An 18,732-nucleotide genomic window follows, 5' to 3' on the forward strand; every position below is an offset into this window, starting at 1 on the left:
TAGGATGACTTTGAATCTGTCGATGTACTTCCTGCCAATCTATCTCGAGAACAGCACGTCTTTATTTTGTAATAGAATGATTCATGTTACTCCACACACCAAAACTTTTACGTGATTAATATCAAAGTAAAAGTGAATGTGTATGGAAAAAAAATCTTCATAAAAATGCCGATGAACATCGCGCGATTGAAACAACTTTGCTAATGGTAACTGGCATTAACCGGCAGACTTGATTTTTGATCTCTTTTTGTCACACTCAACGAACTGTACGAGACCGATTGCTCTTTTCGATGCGCGTTTGACTAATAATTCCGTGATAGTCGACTAATGGCTAAATGATAACGTCTGTTAATGGCCGAAAAAGTTAGATGATAGACGCAGAAATCAAACTTTCATAGCCGGTTCGCATTTTGTATGTACAATGCGTAATTCTGTTGATAACATTTGTATATATAACTCTTATATTAAAATAAAATTAACCAAGAAATAAACTGCGGAAAATAAATTATCTGCTGATTTTATGTTCATTTCACAGTGGAAATTATTAATACAATCGGGAACTATTTTTAGAAACAAATGATTTCCGTTCACGCGTATGTAATATTAATTCGCAATTTTCGTAGAAATCAATAAACGCGGTATCGAAACAAGATCGGATTATGATTGTACGAGCGATATTGCGAGCTATGTGTGTGCAAAACCAGTCGATAATAGCAACGCAATTGCATGTATTTCGATAGGGCATCGTGCCGATGTTAACCAGCGCACAATCGAACCTCGTGCTCCCCGCGGAAATCAGCAGCGGCCAGTGTCAGTTCTGTTGGATGCGGGTGTGGGAGTTCGGTGAAATTTCCGGCGTATTGTCGGCGGGTTCGGTTCAGAGTTGGATCATGTGCCGAACCCCGTCGGCGTCGGTCCCTGCGTGAGGCAAGCGCGGGTGAATAGCACGGGAAAAGGGGGAGAGATAGTGGATAGTGGTCGCCCCGAAGCGCCACAGACAGAATTGGAACGGGAGCGAGTCTGATGGGACGTGGTTACTCGTCCCTGGCGACGTCGGGACGCTGACGACGTGCCACGTTACCTACGCGCGCTCACACCCCTTCGACTCTATTTCCGCATTTTGTTTGACGCGGCTGGGGATTAAAAGCTCTGCCTTCTACCGCGCGCTTATAACGCTCACGACACTTATGACGCTTGCGCTCTCGACTATGCGCTTTTTACAGAGAAGAAAAATAAAATATAATTCTCTCTTCTGCATTTAAATTTGTATGGTCTGTTACGTGATTAATTTTCCACAAAAGACTATTAAGAGAGAAACAAATTTCTATTATTTACAACTTGATGAGTACTAATCTTTTAACAAAATCTAAATTTTGTTAAATTCATAATCAAAATATAATCGCGCGATTTGATAACTTTCTTAATTATTGCACACGTCAAAGTACAAAATGTACGACTGATAAATAAAAGCAGAAAATAATTTCGGAAGTAAGAAAGGTTTTTAAATATATATTTCGAGGACCCCGTCTCTTTGAAAAAAACTTCCTCTACATGTCGTGCGAAGGTGTTATCGTTGCTGTCCGTCCATCAGAGTCCATCCCTCCTGGCAATATTAGCGCCGCCAGCGGTGGTGGCTGGCTGGCTGGTCGCTTTTAGTCAGGGGGATGAAATACTTGATGATATTAAACATGAATAATGTAACAACTCGGCTACGAAGGCGCGGAATAGCGAGTACGATAAGACCTTGTAGAATGCTGCATACGTAAGATGGTATAATAACAGCATTTTTGTTCAGTTCACCGACATTAAATAGCATTATTTTATCAGTAAAATTAGAAAACAAGTGATAAAACTTACATAGGAAAAACGTAAGTGCTTTTTTTACGTGCTTTTATGCAATTCAAATATGCAGACAAAATCGGCAACGTGTTACATTGATAACTTAACAAACTGGCGAAATAAACTGTTTTGCAATTGAAAATATCATATGACGTAACAAAAATGTAATAATACTTCGAAATAACCTAACTAGTAAACTCACAAAAAATAATTCGCAAATTACATGAATCAATAAACACTGACTTCGGAGTTTGAAGTTGAAGTTTCAATGGTGAAAAATTTGTATTTCTTAATTTCAAGTTCAATTGTTGAAAAATGTCTGAATAATGTTGTATTGCAGACTGTCGCCGTGTCGATGTAGAAAAACAATTCGATATTTAATCTATTATCACTTTGTATCTCACTTAAGTAGCAGCAATGCAGTAGGTTATTCAAAACAAGGGGGTGCAGAAGGCAGAAAAAAATCTGTGCTGGATGACTTTGCACTTTCGTAAGCGAAGCAGAGTGACTAAGTGTGAATTCAATTAAGGGTTTGTTTTAAGCGTCTATCAGGCTCTGTTTACGGACTCGTTCGTTATCCGGATAACAAGATAAAATTGACAATTTAAGGGAACTCGATCGATACAACCAAGAGCTTCTTAATCAAAAACTTCGTTACTTTAACACAGGAAAAGAATTCATTTACGGCGCTTGCATTATTATCTTGCAAAGTTAATATAAAATTTACTCTTTTTGTTAAACATACGTATCAAATTTTTTTAATGTAAAACTGAACAAAGTATTTTAACGAGACCAAGAAATATCGCGGAAACACAATTTTCTGCAAGAGCTTTTCAAACTCTTATCTTTGGATAATGTTTATATACTCTGACTTGACCAATTGAGGCATTTTTTTAAACAACTTTATTTTGAATCACCGTGGATAATTGTAACTCGTGACTACATTGTCGACGCGTTGTACTTTAAACAGGCTGCCACAAAAGATCAAGATGACTGGGATGAAAAAAGGGCAGCTGTGAATAGGACCTCGAAATGGCGATTCTCTGCGCATCAGAAAACGCGCGGCATTACCTTTTATCAGGCGAGTTTGCGAGTCGATTCCAATGACCCTGAATCATTTATTAACAAAAGTAATTGACGAAGAAATTTAATTTTACAGTAAGATAAACATTATCACGTGAAAAAGAAATGTCTAAATAACGTACAAAACAATTTCGTAAGATAGCTTTATCATCGCACGAGATTAAAATTACCTAAATATTTATAATTTTTATATTACATTAACACTTTATTGTAATGGTTTTAAATATCACTTTATATCTGTACGTATACGTTTCTTCACATACATTTCTTCAAATTATATTAATACATGTGTGTCAAATATTGTTCTCCTTTTCTGTCTACGAGATACGAGGACGCGTCCACAGGATTACAGGATTAATTACATGAAGGGTGTTAATACTCGATTCGGATAGCGTTGAAGAGGGATGCTTATGGCGGATTAGAACAGTGATATTAGCGGTCACTTAACAGTTCACGCAACAACTTTGGAAACACCATCAGATACATAAAACACATTTTTTTATCAGTGAAATATTTCACTTGTCAGCATCTTGTAATACTTGCGAAAAGGTTTACGATCTCCAAGAAAGAAATATAATTATATTAAAAACCATTTTATCGTCGAGGTAACGCGGTATAAATTTCTGGCACGTACATGTTTTATTTGTGACGCGGTAACGCAAATATTCAATAAGCATCTAATCAATTTTCATACACAAATTTTTTGATCACCAGGATTCATAGTCGCTGTCCAAGACAGGGTAGAGGCTCATTGCTATTCTGCGAGTAGATCGTGCCGAGCATTATGGTAGTCGCAGTTGGAGCTCTACTAAATTGAAAACAAGATCCATCACGTTTTCACAGAAGCAAAGGGAATTTTAATGAATTATAAGAGAGTAGGAAAATAAAATTAGATAACAAAAAGAAATTAGTATTCAATTCCTTCAGAAGTTATTAAATTATAAAATAAATGGTTTTTTTTTTTTAACTATAATACGCGTGGAGTGATACCGAGACTATCTGGTTTTATAGTTCTGAGAATTCCGTAGATACACATGTTTGTGTAAGTGTGTGTATGCGTGTGTGGGTGTGTGAAGCTAGAGATTCAGACGTAAAAGAAATTGGTCAGCGTGTGGATTGGAATTAAAATCTTGCAGCGTTCTCTCTCCGCCGCAGCGCGTTGTCGATCCGAGGGGTTTTCTCGCTCTTAACTTTCGGGTGAACCGAACCGAGGGCAGAGTCCTGGAGGAAAGAGTTCGAGAGAAGCAGAAGAAAAAGGAGCCGAGGGACACGGGAGAGCGAGGAGAGGAAGAGGAGGTGAAGGAGAAGGTGGAGGCGATGGTACTAGGGGACTTGATGAGAAGGGGTGGTAGGAGAGGGTTTCCGAAACAGCTCGCCGCTATCTCGACTGATCCGATCAAGATTAATGAACGTGCGGCTTGCGAGTCGAAGCCTTTGCGCCGCCCAGTCTGTCGTTCTCATTCTCTATTTCTCTTTTCCCTCTCCTTCTTTCTTCTCTCGTTCTTTCTCTCCTTCACGCTTTTTCCTTTTCTATACAGAGGCAACGCTAGCGACAGGTACCGTCGACGGCTTCTCGTAATAGTGGCACTTCGTTGGTGCTTGTTGTTGGTGCGCAACCTTCAGGTAGCATTATCGCCAAGAGGAAGCTAAAAATACACCGCTCGCTCATAGGAGAGATGTGTGTCAATATATTCGACGAAATAGAGAAATTGCTCGATTGTCAAATTGCATACAACCGAGATTTCAATTCTTCGTGGTAAAATTCACATTATTTGTCTCAAATCACAAAATGATAACTCACTCGCCACATGTCCTTATTCCGCGCACATTAATACAATTTACATTCGCTGCATTATCGCGCAATAATATTTATAATGCGTCGCACAACGAAAGTAACCTCATAAGATATACGACATACACCGCGAACCGGTGCTGGCGTCGAAGATTATCAGCAATGGAACGTGATGACAGTGTAACAGCATACTTTCTCTCTTTATTCGACTGCTCGGAGGTAGTCCACGTCACCGTGGGCTAGCCCGTAGATAAAAATACATGTCGCTCTCGCGGTCAGTTGGTTTTAATTAATTCTAGAGATGGACGTGACCGCCCATGTCAGCTTTTGGAACCTCCCGTTCGATCATCGGCGCGTGTCGTCAGACTGCTACTGTGCTGCTGCTGCTTCTTCTTCTTCTTACGACGGGAGTCGATTCATTTATCTGGTTACTCGAAATCAAAATGAGCCACCGGATCGAGATACCTTATCTCTATCGGCTTACGATCTTCATTCAACGGAAGCGACAATTAATAGCGCCGCGAAGATCAAACATTTCCGCGCGACGTCTGTAACGGTGGATTCAAATCTAATTTCGCGCTGGTTCTCCCTTTCGATGACACGGTGTGATGCCTGTTATCTTTAGTTACAGGCGAATGTGTATTTGAGATGCGAAACTGTCTTTGGGGGATGTCAGTCAACGGCGGAGCGGGGACGCCCGAGCGAAAAGCGATGCGGTGAGAGAGAGCAAGGGTAGAGTGTTCAGAGAGGTGAGAGGGAAAGAGAGAGATGCTTTGTAATTACGGTGGCTGATAAATGGAGTCGTGACTCGTTAATCCCCACCAATTACATCCTATGGGGACCGTTCACACCGGATCTATCTCGTATCATTTTTAGATTTTTCGGTTTCGAGTAATTGGTAACGTAATTTCATTCAACGAGACACTCGACTTTTGTTACCACGCGTATTTCAAATACAACTTTGAACAAATATCTTCTAACAATATTATGTAAAATTTGTAACATGTAGGTTTACTTGCTTGTGAAGATTTTAGAATGCGTTTTTGCCGAAACTAAAATTGCTGAAAGCACAATTATGCTTGGGTGGCCTCGCAACGGTCCAAGTCTCGACGATAATGCGAGATATGACGCACTACAGTAGAGTGTGTGAGAAATCCTCGTTGTCTGTCTCCGCACTCGCTAAACGAGCAATTCCAACGACCACCCACTTCACGTTCAGCACGTACAGGTTGTAGATCGGAACGATTGTGAGGCGGATATAGACGAAATGACCAGCGTATATACATCATTTGTCTTAAGAGAACGGATATGGAACGGGACGCGTGGGTGTAACAACGGTGAGCGAAAAGAAAGCCCGGAAACGCATCGGTTAAGTGCTTATCTGCAGAAATATATATGAAGGTGCGAAATGAAAAGTAGATCCATATAAAGAAAATAAAACAGATTACTCGATTGACGTAAAAATTAAATTAAATTTTAGCGGAAGAAAACAGATGAAAACAGATTTTAAATGTACTTATGCTTGGATATTTAAAAAATTATAAATAATTTGATAATATAATTAAAACACAATAATATGTTGAGATATTATAATTTTTGCCGTTGCCCACAATATTCATTACAATTATTAGTAAAACTAAAAATATACTCATTGTTCTGTGAGCAATTATTTGTTTTCTCTTTTATTTATTAAACGGATGAACTCTCTATTACGAGTAATCCGTGGTAAACGTAAATGTAATCAATTTCGTAATTATATCTCGTTCCACTTTGAAACAATAGGGAAGCCAAAATGTCTACAATAATTTTCAACCAATCCACATCCGAGAGAAGTTAGGGAGAAGATGTTTAACATTGAAACTTATGGTTTATCTACCCACGGACAGCAACTAGACAACAGTACATAGATCTTGCAATTAACGCCTCTTGTATACTTCCTTCCTACTCCCTTGCAAGCTTGCTATTAATCGTATCGTCTTGAATACAGAGGGGGAGTATACGTAGGTATAGAGTAGAACTAATACACACAGAGATTACATCGCTTCACTACAAAGACCAGTGTAAGAGCTGTACCACGTGTTTGAAATAATGTTTTTCGGCTGAAAGTGTAAATAATCTCTACTACTAGATTAATTTTTTAAATTACTGAGAAAATTCACCGATGTACTCTACTTGCATATTTTAAATAGTAATATACATTATATGTATTAGCAATATTAATTTATAATAACACAATTTATAATATTCTTACATTAAGAATTAGTGTTATTCACTAAATAAACGTACGTATGCTTCATTGTCTTGAAATATCTATAAAAAGAAATTAAATACATAATAAAATACCTTGTAATCTTAAGAAAATTCTATAAGTTTAAAAAAATATATAATATTTTTTTAAATAAAAAGTAGTTTTTGTATATAAAAACGCAGATGTAAATATTGTTTACGTTTATTATAATTATGATGATAAAACATTTACAAAAGTTTTGCAAAATTTAATGATAGATTGATGTTTCTTTTATTCATTTAACAATCTTAAATAATTGTGACAAAAAATATTTTTGTTGTTTTAACAAAATGCGAAACTTATCTAGTCACAGAATCAACGAAATTATAATAATTTACTGTTAATTCATTGTTATTTTGCGAAGAAAACAGATATTGAGTAAAAAAAACTATGTAAAAAAGCGTGCATGCAAAAGATACAGATTGTGTGCATATGAATAATTATTATCATTCTGTAAAACTCCCGTGACTCGCTGTAGTGGCTTAGCGACCTTGGCTCACGCCATAACATGTCTGACTTTGGAACCCGCTTGGTAGCAACATATCTAGGCAGTTGGCCGGGATGTTCAGGCATGGGCGGAGGCAGGATTGTACACCGGCCCCCCATTCGCTTTCCGGGTGCCACCCTTCTTTTCGAGCTGCCGGCGAGATATCCCTTGCTTCGGGTGCGGCAATCACGCACATGCTTGCGCATGCGCAGGCGTACGGCAACGTCGCACACGGGCGCCTATGATTATGCAAAGACAGGAGGGGATACAAGAGAAACAGTAAATACTATGATACTGCTCCTACAATACTTGTAAATTATAACATATTCAGAACTGCTTATTTTTCTATTAAGCAGTAATATGTCTGTCATATGACACTCTGTTATTTCGTAGGAATCAAGTTTTAGTGGGTTATCAAGTGCGGTTGTTAAAAATAGAAGTATACGGGATTGCCAAGATCCCGTTTGCACAGAAAATTTTTGTACAGATCCCGATTGCACAGACATAGTATAGATTAGTTTAGATTAGATTTTTCGGGGAGGAGGTGCAGGGGGAGGGGCGGAGCCCTTCCCCCGCCCACATATGTACTATATCTGTGTGATATAAACGAAATATTTACTTCGCAAATGTAATAATAACGAGTATGTGTAATCGGGATCTGTAGAAAAGTTTTCTGTGCAAACGGGATCTGTGCAACTGTTGATCTGCGCAAAAGAAATCTGTGCTATCGGTGCCCTGCCGAAATATACGAGTAAATTATATCGGAAAATTAATGTAAAAAATTCATAAATAATTACTTAGTTATTTCCACTGATTTATTTACATAAGTTTATATTTACATAAATAATATTTGTAATTTATATACGCAAAAATCAAAACATTACAAAAGTTTTGTAAGAAAAAAGAATTTGTATTTTGCTGAAAAAATTAGTGTTTGAAACAAATTTATTACTTTGTTTATGAAGAGTTTCGAACTTTCAATTGTCTTTGAAAAAAGACAAGCAATATCCGTGATAGCGTGAGCTATTCTATGTGTTAATCATTATAATAACTTTGTTACAATCGCTGACGAAAATCTTTATCTTATAATACAGTCCATGTACACTTTTTTAACTTGTTTTCTGTACAGTTTAGATTTTGCTTTGAGCTAAAGAGTTATTAAAAACAGAAAAATAAAAAAAAAAACAGCAACGCGCTGCATTACGACCGCAACGTTCGTATAAATATAAGGAGATAGTGTCAAAAGAAGGTAGTGTCAAGATAATAAAAGGAAAGAGTCAAGATTAGACATTTCCTGACAGAATAACAAATAGTTATAACAAATACAAAGAAAAGTCGTGAAAAATATGAAAGCAAAAAGCTATCACACGTAGATAAAACACTATTATACATAGATAAAAAAGCGTCGCATGGACACATGATGGACGTAGTCAAATAAAATAAGATACATACAGGAATACGATTTGGAAACACGACATTATTGTAAATTACGAAACATTTATTTACCTGACGTTGCATCGATTTTTATAATCAATATAAACATAAACATTGAAATGTGTGCCCACTTACGTTCTTATGCTAATATATACAGTTAATAATTATAGCAAAGGAGACATGTATGTATATAATGTCACATTTATGCAATTTTGAAACTCGGACACTTACGTCTTACAGTTTTTCGCTACTTATACTAAAGTTCAATTGTTTTAGAATTAAACATATTTCTTAAGATTCTCTGTTTCTTATATCTATCAGTAATGTTTTGGTATCGTCACAGCTGTTCTGTGCATTAATTGTTTGATTACTACTCATTTAATATAACGTCCGATTCATTCACAATGCAATTATGTCCTAATTATTATTGGTCATTCTTTATTTCCTCACTTTAAAAATATATACTATCACTTTAAACTTCGAATTATTTACAACTTCGAATTATTTACGTATATCTTACGGAAGGATGTGTGTTTTAATGTGGTATTTTTTAAATTAAGTTTTATTATTTTATGTATATTTATATACATGTAAAATGGTTTTCAAAAAAATGATAAAACATTTTGTTTTTACGATAATCAAATCTTTGTTTGCATCAATAATACTTTTTAAAGTAAGTAAATGTAATTACGACGCGTGTTAAAAATTATGTTTAAAATATTATTGATATTACTAATACACAATTATCAATTGTACAACAATGAGCAAACACTTTATTTAAAAATTCAAGGTAAGTCTCTATAACGTATGTGTGAGACATTCATATGAACACTTAGACAGTAACATATATGATATAAACATTGTTTTTCAATCGTGTGTTGCGCAATAAAACTTTTTTTACATTAATATATATACATACATAAAATTGAATTATATTTACACTTCTTGTGAACTAAAATAATCAGGTTTGTTTTCAAGTATATTATTATTATATGAATGTGTGATGCAGATGAATATTTATAATTGAAATTGTGATAATGTTGCTCTGTTGTTCTGCATAAAGCAAGCTCTCTAAAAAAATAGAAAGTTTGGATATAGTTCTGAAAAAATCCTTACAATATATTATAAACATTCATGAAAATAATATTCAAATGACGTGAAATGCGCAAACGTACGTAAACAAATTCGATTCAAATAATATTCAAACAGAAATAATGAAGGTAGATCAGAAACCAAACCTATACATATATAAATATATAAATATATAAATATGTGTACGGTATATATAATTATATATTATATATATACATATAAATGTATATAATAGAATATGTAGAAATATTCATTACATAAATATATGTGAATATACATAATAATCATCTCTACAAGTTGAAAAATCTGTTTTTTTTTTATTCTTCCAAAAGAACTGCAGTCATCTTTGTATTTAAATTTTCATTTTAACTTACTATTTATATTCTAAGACACATATAGCAGTGTTAAAAATTTTTCAATTTAATCTAATTAAATCCAAATGAAATTCTGATTTTCAAAAACCCACACTAAGATTGTGATTCAACCTTTTATGCAAAGTAATATTTAAAATGCGAATAATGAGTGAATATTTTCAGCAACTATATCCAAATCTTTCTTTACGAGTATATAATTTGTCTCTCTCAATGGAACAATCTCTCTTCTCGTCTATAAAAACGCTACCTTCTAATTTAAGGAATTCTATTTACACTTTTTTTTGACCACGAGTTTGTTCGCATGCATGTGTGGAGTTGTCCGACCTAGAATTTTTATCTGTTAAAAATGTTCAACTTTATGTTTTACTGAATGTATGCACGTTTTTCTCTATTATAAACATCATGTATGTATATGTACGTGTACCATATACGCTACATGAAGTTAAACATAATAAAAAATAATTCGACACATATGCATCATATCTAAACGTGAATGCGCATCATATGCATCACGTTTAAAAATAAAACTACACTATGTGTACCGCGTTTTAGTAGTGTACGTCTCAGCAATACATGAACTTAAAGTGTATTTAACTTCAATTGTAATTACCCATAAATTTATTTTAAATTATACACTTCTAAATAATGGAGTTTCACATTTTCCAACTGTAAAATACGTATCGGAAACCTTTGGTCAGCCTTTACTATCATTGTAAACAAGTAATGCAATAACTTGCAACGACTCGAAGTCTTTTTGTTATTCGCACGTCTTAGCGAGGAAAATTTTTTACTTTTTCTCATCAAGCCGTAATAAATTATCGAATTAAATGTGTGAAGGAATAATGAATTGATTCGAAGAATGATGAAAGAAAAAAAAAACAACAATGAACGAAAATTACATCAGTAAATATACTTCCCGTAATGGACGTTATAGAGCCGTGAGTCCGTAGTCGGATTTTATTGCCGATGGTAATACGGGAGCTGGTACTTGCGACAAACCGGGTGGACTGGTAGCCGGAGCAAGAGGGCTAATATTTTCGGAACTTATGTGTCCCAGCGATCCTCCCGTTGGTCCGTCCATCATTCCACCCACGTGATGATGACTCAGCTGCGCTTGGAGATGAGCCAGAGAATGAGGGTGACCTTGAAAGCTCGAATGTACCACACCAACGGGGTGAGGAAGACTCGAAGTGACCCCATGAACCTCGTTCATATCGTGGCCGATACTCGAGTCGAGACTGCTCTCCATACCGCTGGACGGAGAGTTATTGTTGTTTTTCCTTTGGCTGTTGTTATTACCGGTGCTGGACTTCGCTCGCGTCGTCGAGGTCTTCGTCGATTTCGTCGTTGTTGGCGGTGCCTGCCCGTTCGGATTTTTTTTGCGCACGTTCTTTGTGTTTGGCAACTTATGGTCCTTCTTCCATTTCATGCGACGGTTCTGAAACCAGATTTTGATCTGTCTCTCCGACAGGACGAGAGTATGAGCGATCTCGATCCGTCGCCGCCTCGTCAGGTACCTATTGTAATGGAATTCCTTTTCCAATTCGAGTATCTGGTGCCTCGTGTAAGCCGTTCGCTGTCGCTTTGGCTCCATTCCAGGTTGATACGAGCCGTTCGCTGCAAGAAGGAAACAGAAATCGAAATATATTAGTACGACAAGACCGTAGAAATACTTTATTTCGACATCGCAATAGTGTAGACCTCATAATAACACTACCGGACTTATTTCTGGCGATGCTTTCCATTCCCGCTGATTGGTGTGCGCACATATATGCTCGCGAGTCGTGCGTGACACACGCACTCACGAGCTGTGACAAAATTATACATGTAATAATTTTATTCTTAACAAACATAAACACACGTCATTTTATAACATTTATTTGAAACTGCAAAACTCACTAATAAAAAAAAAAAAAGAGAAGAAAGTACATCTTTCAAAATATTTTACAGAAAAATTTAATTAATTTACTGGCATTTAATGTTGCATGTATTGTAAAAGTGAAAACATTTAAATAATAGCTGAAACGGAAAGTTCAGCACGTACAAAAGATCCACGCAGCAGGGAACGCGTTTCCTGCAAACGTGTTGAACAACGTGATAATAGTATCGTTTATGTGCGTTCTCTGAAAGTTTTTTGTAAGACAGATTGTAGATAATTTTACACGCATCTCTATTCACAAAGAGAATGTAAATCAAGACCCTTTATGAAATCCTTTTTTTGTAATAAAAGTAATAAGATTTTAAATTATAGCAGTTTGTCTTACACACACGTGTGTTTACAGAAATATCATATTATACATGAATAGTATGTTTTATGTCTTAAGTGACTTGTCGTGTCACACTTGTTATATTGAATACGTTTTGAGTCGGCTGAAGTGACTTTTGTAATCTGATCAATTCACGAGATACGTTACAAAGACAGAGTGCGCGTATGCAAATTTTACGGAATAAAAAATGCACACTTGCTGCGGCTGTGTTAAAACAACATCATAAAAAAAATGCAAGGACAATTGCAGATCTTTCACAATATTCAGATTTTTGTTTACAATATTCAGTATTTTATAATTGTTTTGTTGATTATTCTTGTGTTGTTAATTATTCAGAATAGAGATGTATGCAATTAACCCTTCGCGAACAGACATGGGTCTTTCAGATCCATTTAAAAATTGCGCATCGGCGTTTCTAGTAAAACTTAGTTTATTTTAACGCTTATATCATCAGAACTACTAGAGATTTTTTAAATTTGGTTTTTGTTTGATCAACGCAGAAACGTTCAAACTTTCGATTCAAAAACAAATTTTCTCGGAGATATTCGATTTTAAAATTACGTGGGTTTCATAGACCCAGTCTGTCTGACTTGTAGATTATTTTGGAGGCCTGTCCGCGAAGAGTTAATTAAAATATTCGAGAAATATTTATAAACTATTTAAATGTAAACGCATGTAAGTATAAATAATAATTATAAAACAAATAACAATTATATTAATTATAAAAATATTCAAAGTGAATGTACTTGAATATATAATCAAGATATTCTCTTTTGATAACACACGAATAGAACAACTAAAACAGACCGAGGAACAGACCGAGAACCAAAAAAAGTTTTCTTTGTTGTGGTACGTTAATGTTAATTTTTGTGAGTCATGATAGTAGCAATTCACGGTGGTCCGTTCATTTCAATAAGAGGAAACATGGGAATCGAGTTCGGTTTAGAATCTGTGCAGACACATTCCATTCGAGCTGACCGTCGGTCTAACGGAGGTCCCTTTTACCTCCGACGTCCGGCAACCGTACCACGACAACCAAAGGGGAGAGATTGCAGTCTCTGACAGCAGGAGGAACATACATACCAAACTTCAGAGATTTCAAATCGCACACGTGATGCATAATAGAAATTGGAATTTACTACATTGTACGTGTATGCGATCTCCGTGATATTTTTATATTTACGCAATAAACGGAATTGGGTACAAATTATTTTTTACCAGACATTGCAATCTCGTCATTATTTTTATAATTAAGTAATTAAGACTAATGAAACTAGAGTTAATCAGATTTTATACATACTTATGCAATTATTTTTACAAAGAAATGTATTTAAATATGCAAAACAATTGCCAAACACGCTATTATTTGAAACATAATTGCGTATACATATGCAAATACACTTCATTAGATGCCTACAGGATTAAGAATTCTCTCCAAACAGAAGTTTTTTACAATTTTTTGCTCCGTCATTTAACGTGTCCGATTTCGAAAATCAAGTCGCGTAAACGCGAGATTCTCTTACTGAACAAATATATAAGTTTCCAACAAAAAGAAATAAAAAACTTGAATAAATAAATTATATATATTATGTTTGCAACAGTTTTACATTTTGCCTGCATCTTGTACGACGGAGTCAAAGGAAATATTCGCAAGCTAGAATGAACAGCACTTTCCAGTCGAGCGGAATAGAAATCTATATGCTAGCTACAAAGCCAGCCTAATTCTAAAGAAGTATTACGTTGCAAAATTCCTACTTTTGGGAATTTTTTTTTTTATAGATACCTTTTCGAACTGGTTCCCGACACGATGTGATACAGATACGACAATCTGTGAAAATGAATGAACACAATACAAATACACTTGCAATTTTTATAGTTTGCGAAACGTTAATTAATATGCTCATACGTTAAGATTGAACATCAAACGTCTTTTAAATCTTTTATGAGGTTAGGAAGTGCGCGTAATATTAATTCTGGAAGTAGTTATGTTCATTAATTATAAAAGAAGAACTACATTCGCGTTAATTGCCTTAATTATAACAACCGGAGAGGGAGGGGGCATTATACCATCACAGGCGTTTGTTCCGAGCCCCCAAGCACTTCACCAACCGTGCACAACGGTGAATGCCTGTGTTCAAAATACGGTGTAGAATCTCTCTATTGCCGAATTTCGAAATTTATTGCCCATAGTGTTGAATTGTGCTCTTTTGACGTTTCTATTCTTATACGGAATATTTGCCAAAGAGAGATATATTAGGTGTAACCAAAACTCATCTATAAAATAAGGTGATTTCAAAAAAACCCGCGCACAGGTGATCACAACACAGCGTACGATAAATTTCAGCCCATAAGTCTTCCGACCGTTTCAAAGCGTGTCACCTTGCACATAATGTATATAATCTGTATCCATTTAAACACACAAACAGATTCTTTCGACAGGTCCGCTTGTGGATGCAGAAAAACGGTGGTTGCATCAAATCCCGTGTCAAAACATAAACATTTCCTCGGACCCATAAATAACCGTGCTTGTTTGTTTTATTATTACAGCAATAATTACTATATGATCGACAAAGTAAGAGAAAACAAATAGATATCGTTCGAACAAAAAACGGTAATTATAATTGGTTTTATGCATTTTAGTATTGTAGAATAAGACAGATTATTTTTTAATAAAAAAAAAAAAAAAATAAAACAAAAACCATATATCGATGTACCATATAATTTTATAATATGTAAGCTCTATATTTGATTATCAAAGCATGTCATAAAAAGCGCAATTATATTATCGGCCGTCGGATGCGTTGTTACGTGACGATTGATTATACCTAACATATATAAGCAAAATATAATTATACGTAATAAAAGTACATCGATAATTGATTGATTGTTAAAAACTAAAACCTAGATTAAAAATTCATTCTATTTTGTTAATCAAGATATGCTTGGTATGCAAATAAAACTTTTCAAAGAAAAAAGTAAATATATTATTATAAACAGTGCAAAAAACTTCAAGAATAAAGAAATAAAATAAGAAATAAAATATTGTATAATGAAAATTTGCAATAAAATAATATATAGACAAAACAATAAAAAAAAAAACTAAAAACTAGAAGATGCGTCTTTATCGAAGAAAATCACAATTACAGTTTAACAAATACGCAAACGACAAATTTACAAATAATGACTCACCGACTCCCGCGACATGTATCTTCTTCATCCAGGGGTAAATAGTGCGATCCCTGTTCTCCTCATCTTCTTCTTCTTCCTCCATCATTCCGGGTGAGCTTTCCAATTGAGCGTCTTCCGTGTCATCCGCGTCCGAACTGTCCTCTATATGATGTTGCTGCTGTTGCTGCGATGTTTGTTGCTGGCTACTTTGTATATGCTGAGACTGCTGAGACAAGGATTGTTGCGCCTGAAGATCCGGCGAGTTGTCTCGATGCAACTGACTCGAGCTGGCCGGACTACAAGCAGTGTTCTCGTGCTGCTGATGATGCTGAAGAGCATCCGATTGTTGCACGTGATTCTGCAATATAGACGGCGACAGAGGAGTGGATCCGATGATGGTTGACGTAGGTACAGACGGCTGTTGTTGCTGCTGACTTTGTATCGACGACGGACACGTGAGCGGCGGCTGCTGGGCTTCCGGCGGCATCGCCAGAGCACCAACCGCGTGATGATGGGAATGTAAACTCGGGTGATGAACCGCATGCACTTGATGATGATGAGGTCCGTAGTAACCACCGTATCCTGGATATCCGCCGTTCAGTTGAACGGCAGAAGTAGTTCCGTAAGGAGTCGACGCCGCTTGATGATGATGTTGAGGGTAACCGTACTGCAATTGGGATTGCGCGTGACTTAGATGATGACCGCCGCTACCGCCTGTGAAAAAGTCTCCGGTCGAAGGTATGTAATTATTCTGACTGTATTCTTCGTTCGGAGGAAACTTCGGATCGACCATTACGGAGGTGGTGGCCAAGTGAGGATTTCCAGCCTGTTGTTGATGTTGATGATGGTACCCACCAGCGGCGGACGGATTCATCAAGAAGGAACTCATGTTTCGCTATACTTTTTTTTTCTTCTCTTGGTAACACACACAACACTCACAATAGTCCGTAACCAACGTTCGCGCAAAAAAAACCCTTCGGGTTTCTCGCTTTTTTATCTCGCTTTCTGCATCAGTTCTTCGGTATGAAACACCATTTCGTGTTAATATTCATTCTCACGAGCTCACACTGCACGACACTGCGCTATGGTCCATAGTCCACACCTCACCCGCCTCCTGCGAAAAGGGGGTGACGTTTTCTCGAAAGGAGGAAAAGAGAGAAAGAAGGAGAGGGAGAAAAAGAGAAAAGAAATGGAAAGAGCGGGGCCACAACGAGTACAGGACTCCCGGTGGACAGCTGCTTATTCTCTCCTCTCCTTCCGCCACTTTCGCGATCCTCCACGACCTCGTTCGCTCCTTCCCGCCCACCGGAGCCCAATTACCATACCACGTGACCACAAAACCGACCAATCGGAGCTGTTCCTACTCCGCGACCATGATGGATAACCACGGCACGCATGCAACACGTGAGTGGCGCCGCGAGAACCACTACGGCAGGTGCAGCAACTTCCAGCTGTACTTCTCTTTCACGAGTGTCATTCGATTTAGAATATATTCTAGTGTAATTTCTTAATTTCTAGGCATATTGTTCATATATGTCTTCCTTTATTAATTAATTACGTGCACTTTTTTTTTTATTTTTCTCCATAAGCTTTCACTTTTCATTCACACTATCAGATCAGATAAGCATCGGTCATATTTACACGAATGCAATTCTGCTCAATTAAATGTTTCAATCAGCGAGTCATCTTTGTTTAAATGGAGAACCACACCGCGCACTTCTGTCACTAACTGATGCGTCACAAAAAGTGTGTAACTACAGTCGCGTGTGAAGAGAAGATGATGTTCGGAGCGCTCCGACGAGAGACCAAGCTGTTTGCTCCGCGTCGGCAGAAACTCGTCTGGCAACTATGGTCCGCTTCAACTCCCTCCAACTCGCCGGCTTGCTGTGAAGCCCCGATGCGGAGAACCGCGTCTCCCTCTTCGCGTCACACGCGTCTTCTCCCGAGTCAACCCCACTCCGCGACGGCATGAGACCAACCCCTGCCACGGAAACAGTGGATCTTGTGCCCTTATGGGGCATACTCGAGGGGTACCTATAATCGTAGAGTCACTCCTACATATTCCCAACCCGCCTCCGTGCTTCTGGAAATCCTTCTTATAGCCAGGGAGTCAATGCGAAGCAATAAGCGTTAATAGGCGTTCTTGATATTGAATACCGTTGGAGGTAATAGCTCAACTAATTCCGAAACTATTTGTTGTAATCAGCGGGGATGTTACTATACAGCCGTCGTCGATAGTGTGCTAAAACATGGTGTTAATTGATCTGCTGCAATTGACGTCGCTCTCTTACAGCGATGGATTTTAGCGCTCGATGATACGTGTGATTAACGAAATACTCATATCGATCGCATTATTCCAAAAAAAAAAAAAAAAAAAACCACGTTTAGTACATAATTACATATTTCTACGCACACATACAAAATAATATTTCAAATATACATAGTTTCAAATTTGAGTTTTGAACGAAAGGATATATGAGCAAGCCAGGGTTTAAAAAAATGTTACATAAGACGAGATCGGTCGAATTGGCTAAATTAATAGTAATAGATCCGCCGATTACACTCTGCGTGTATTAATGCACTGTCTCGGCGTACTCGGTCAAGTACGTCTACTCGCGATCAGCTGCGTGGCATAGAGAATATAAAATGCCGAGTCATTACGCAAAGAGCATACTCACTGTGTTTTGCTTTGGTACGACAATGCAGCACGGTAAATTTAAGTCATGTTGACTCTGCCGTACAACTGATCCGCGCGTAACGCACACACACATAGTCACACGCGGGGAATATAACAGTAATGAATTTTATTGTAAAATGGCATTGCGAGACAATAGAAAGAAAGGCGTGAAACAATTCGTCAAAATCTGTATAATACACGCACACACGTATAAATGAAGAAAAATTTTGCA

General features: G+C 36.9%; 1 protein-coding gene across 1 annotated transcript; it reads right to left on the reverse strand.

Annotated features, from left to right (window-relative positions):
* Nucleotides 1–10,314: 10,314 nt before the first annotated feature.
* On the reverse strand, nucleotides 10,315–17,634 carry LOC109852873 (homeobox protein Hox-A4). The gene is made up of 2 exons (XM_020424429.1): nucleotides 15,845–17,634; nucleotides 10,315–12,005 (listed from the first exon to the last, which is right to left on the reverse strand). The coding sequence occupies exons 1-2, from the start codon at nucleotides 16,710–16,712 to the stop codon at nucleotides 11,317–11,319; spliced, it is 1,557 nt and encodes a 518-aa protein (XP_020280018.1). The 5' UTR covers nucleotides 16,713–17,634; the 3' UTR covers nucleotides 10,315–11,316.
* Between the last annotated feature and the right edge of the window lie 1,098 nt (nucleotides 17,635–18,732).

This window comes from Pseudomyrmex gracilis, unplaced genomic scaffold (genome assembly GCF_002006095.1).
Source record: "Pseudomyrmex gracilis isolate BER0280 unplaced genomic scaffold, ASM200609v1 scaffold_38, whole genome shotgun sequence".
Classification (NCBI taxonomy): Eukaryota; Metazoa; Arthropoda; class Insecta; order Hymenoptera; family Formicidae; genus Pseudomyrmex; species Pseudomyrmex gracilis.

What these genes read in the sequence shown, in the direction of transcription:
- LOC109852873 (XM_020424429.1), bottom strand. Translation starts at nt 16,712, where the DNA reads ATGAGTTCCTTCTTGATGAATCCGTCCGCCGCTGGTGGGTACCATCAT. An exon ending in GATACATGTCGCGGGAGTCG is followed by an intron (nt 12,006 to 15,844) that starts GTGAGTCATTAT and finishes TCCTTCTTGCAG; the next exon opens with CGAACGGCTCGTATCAACCT.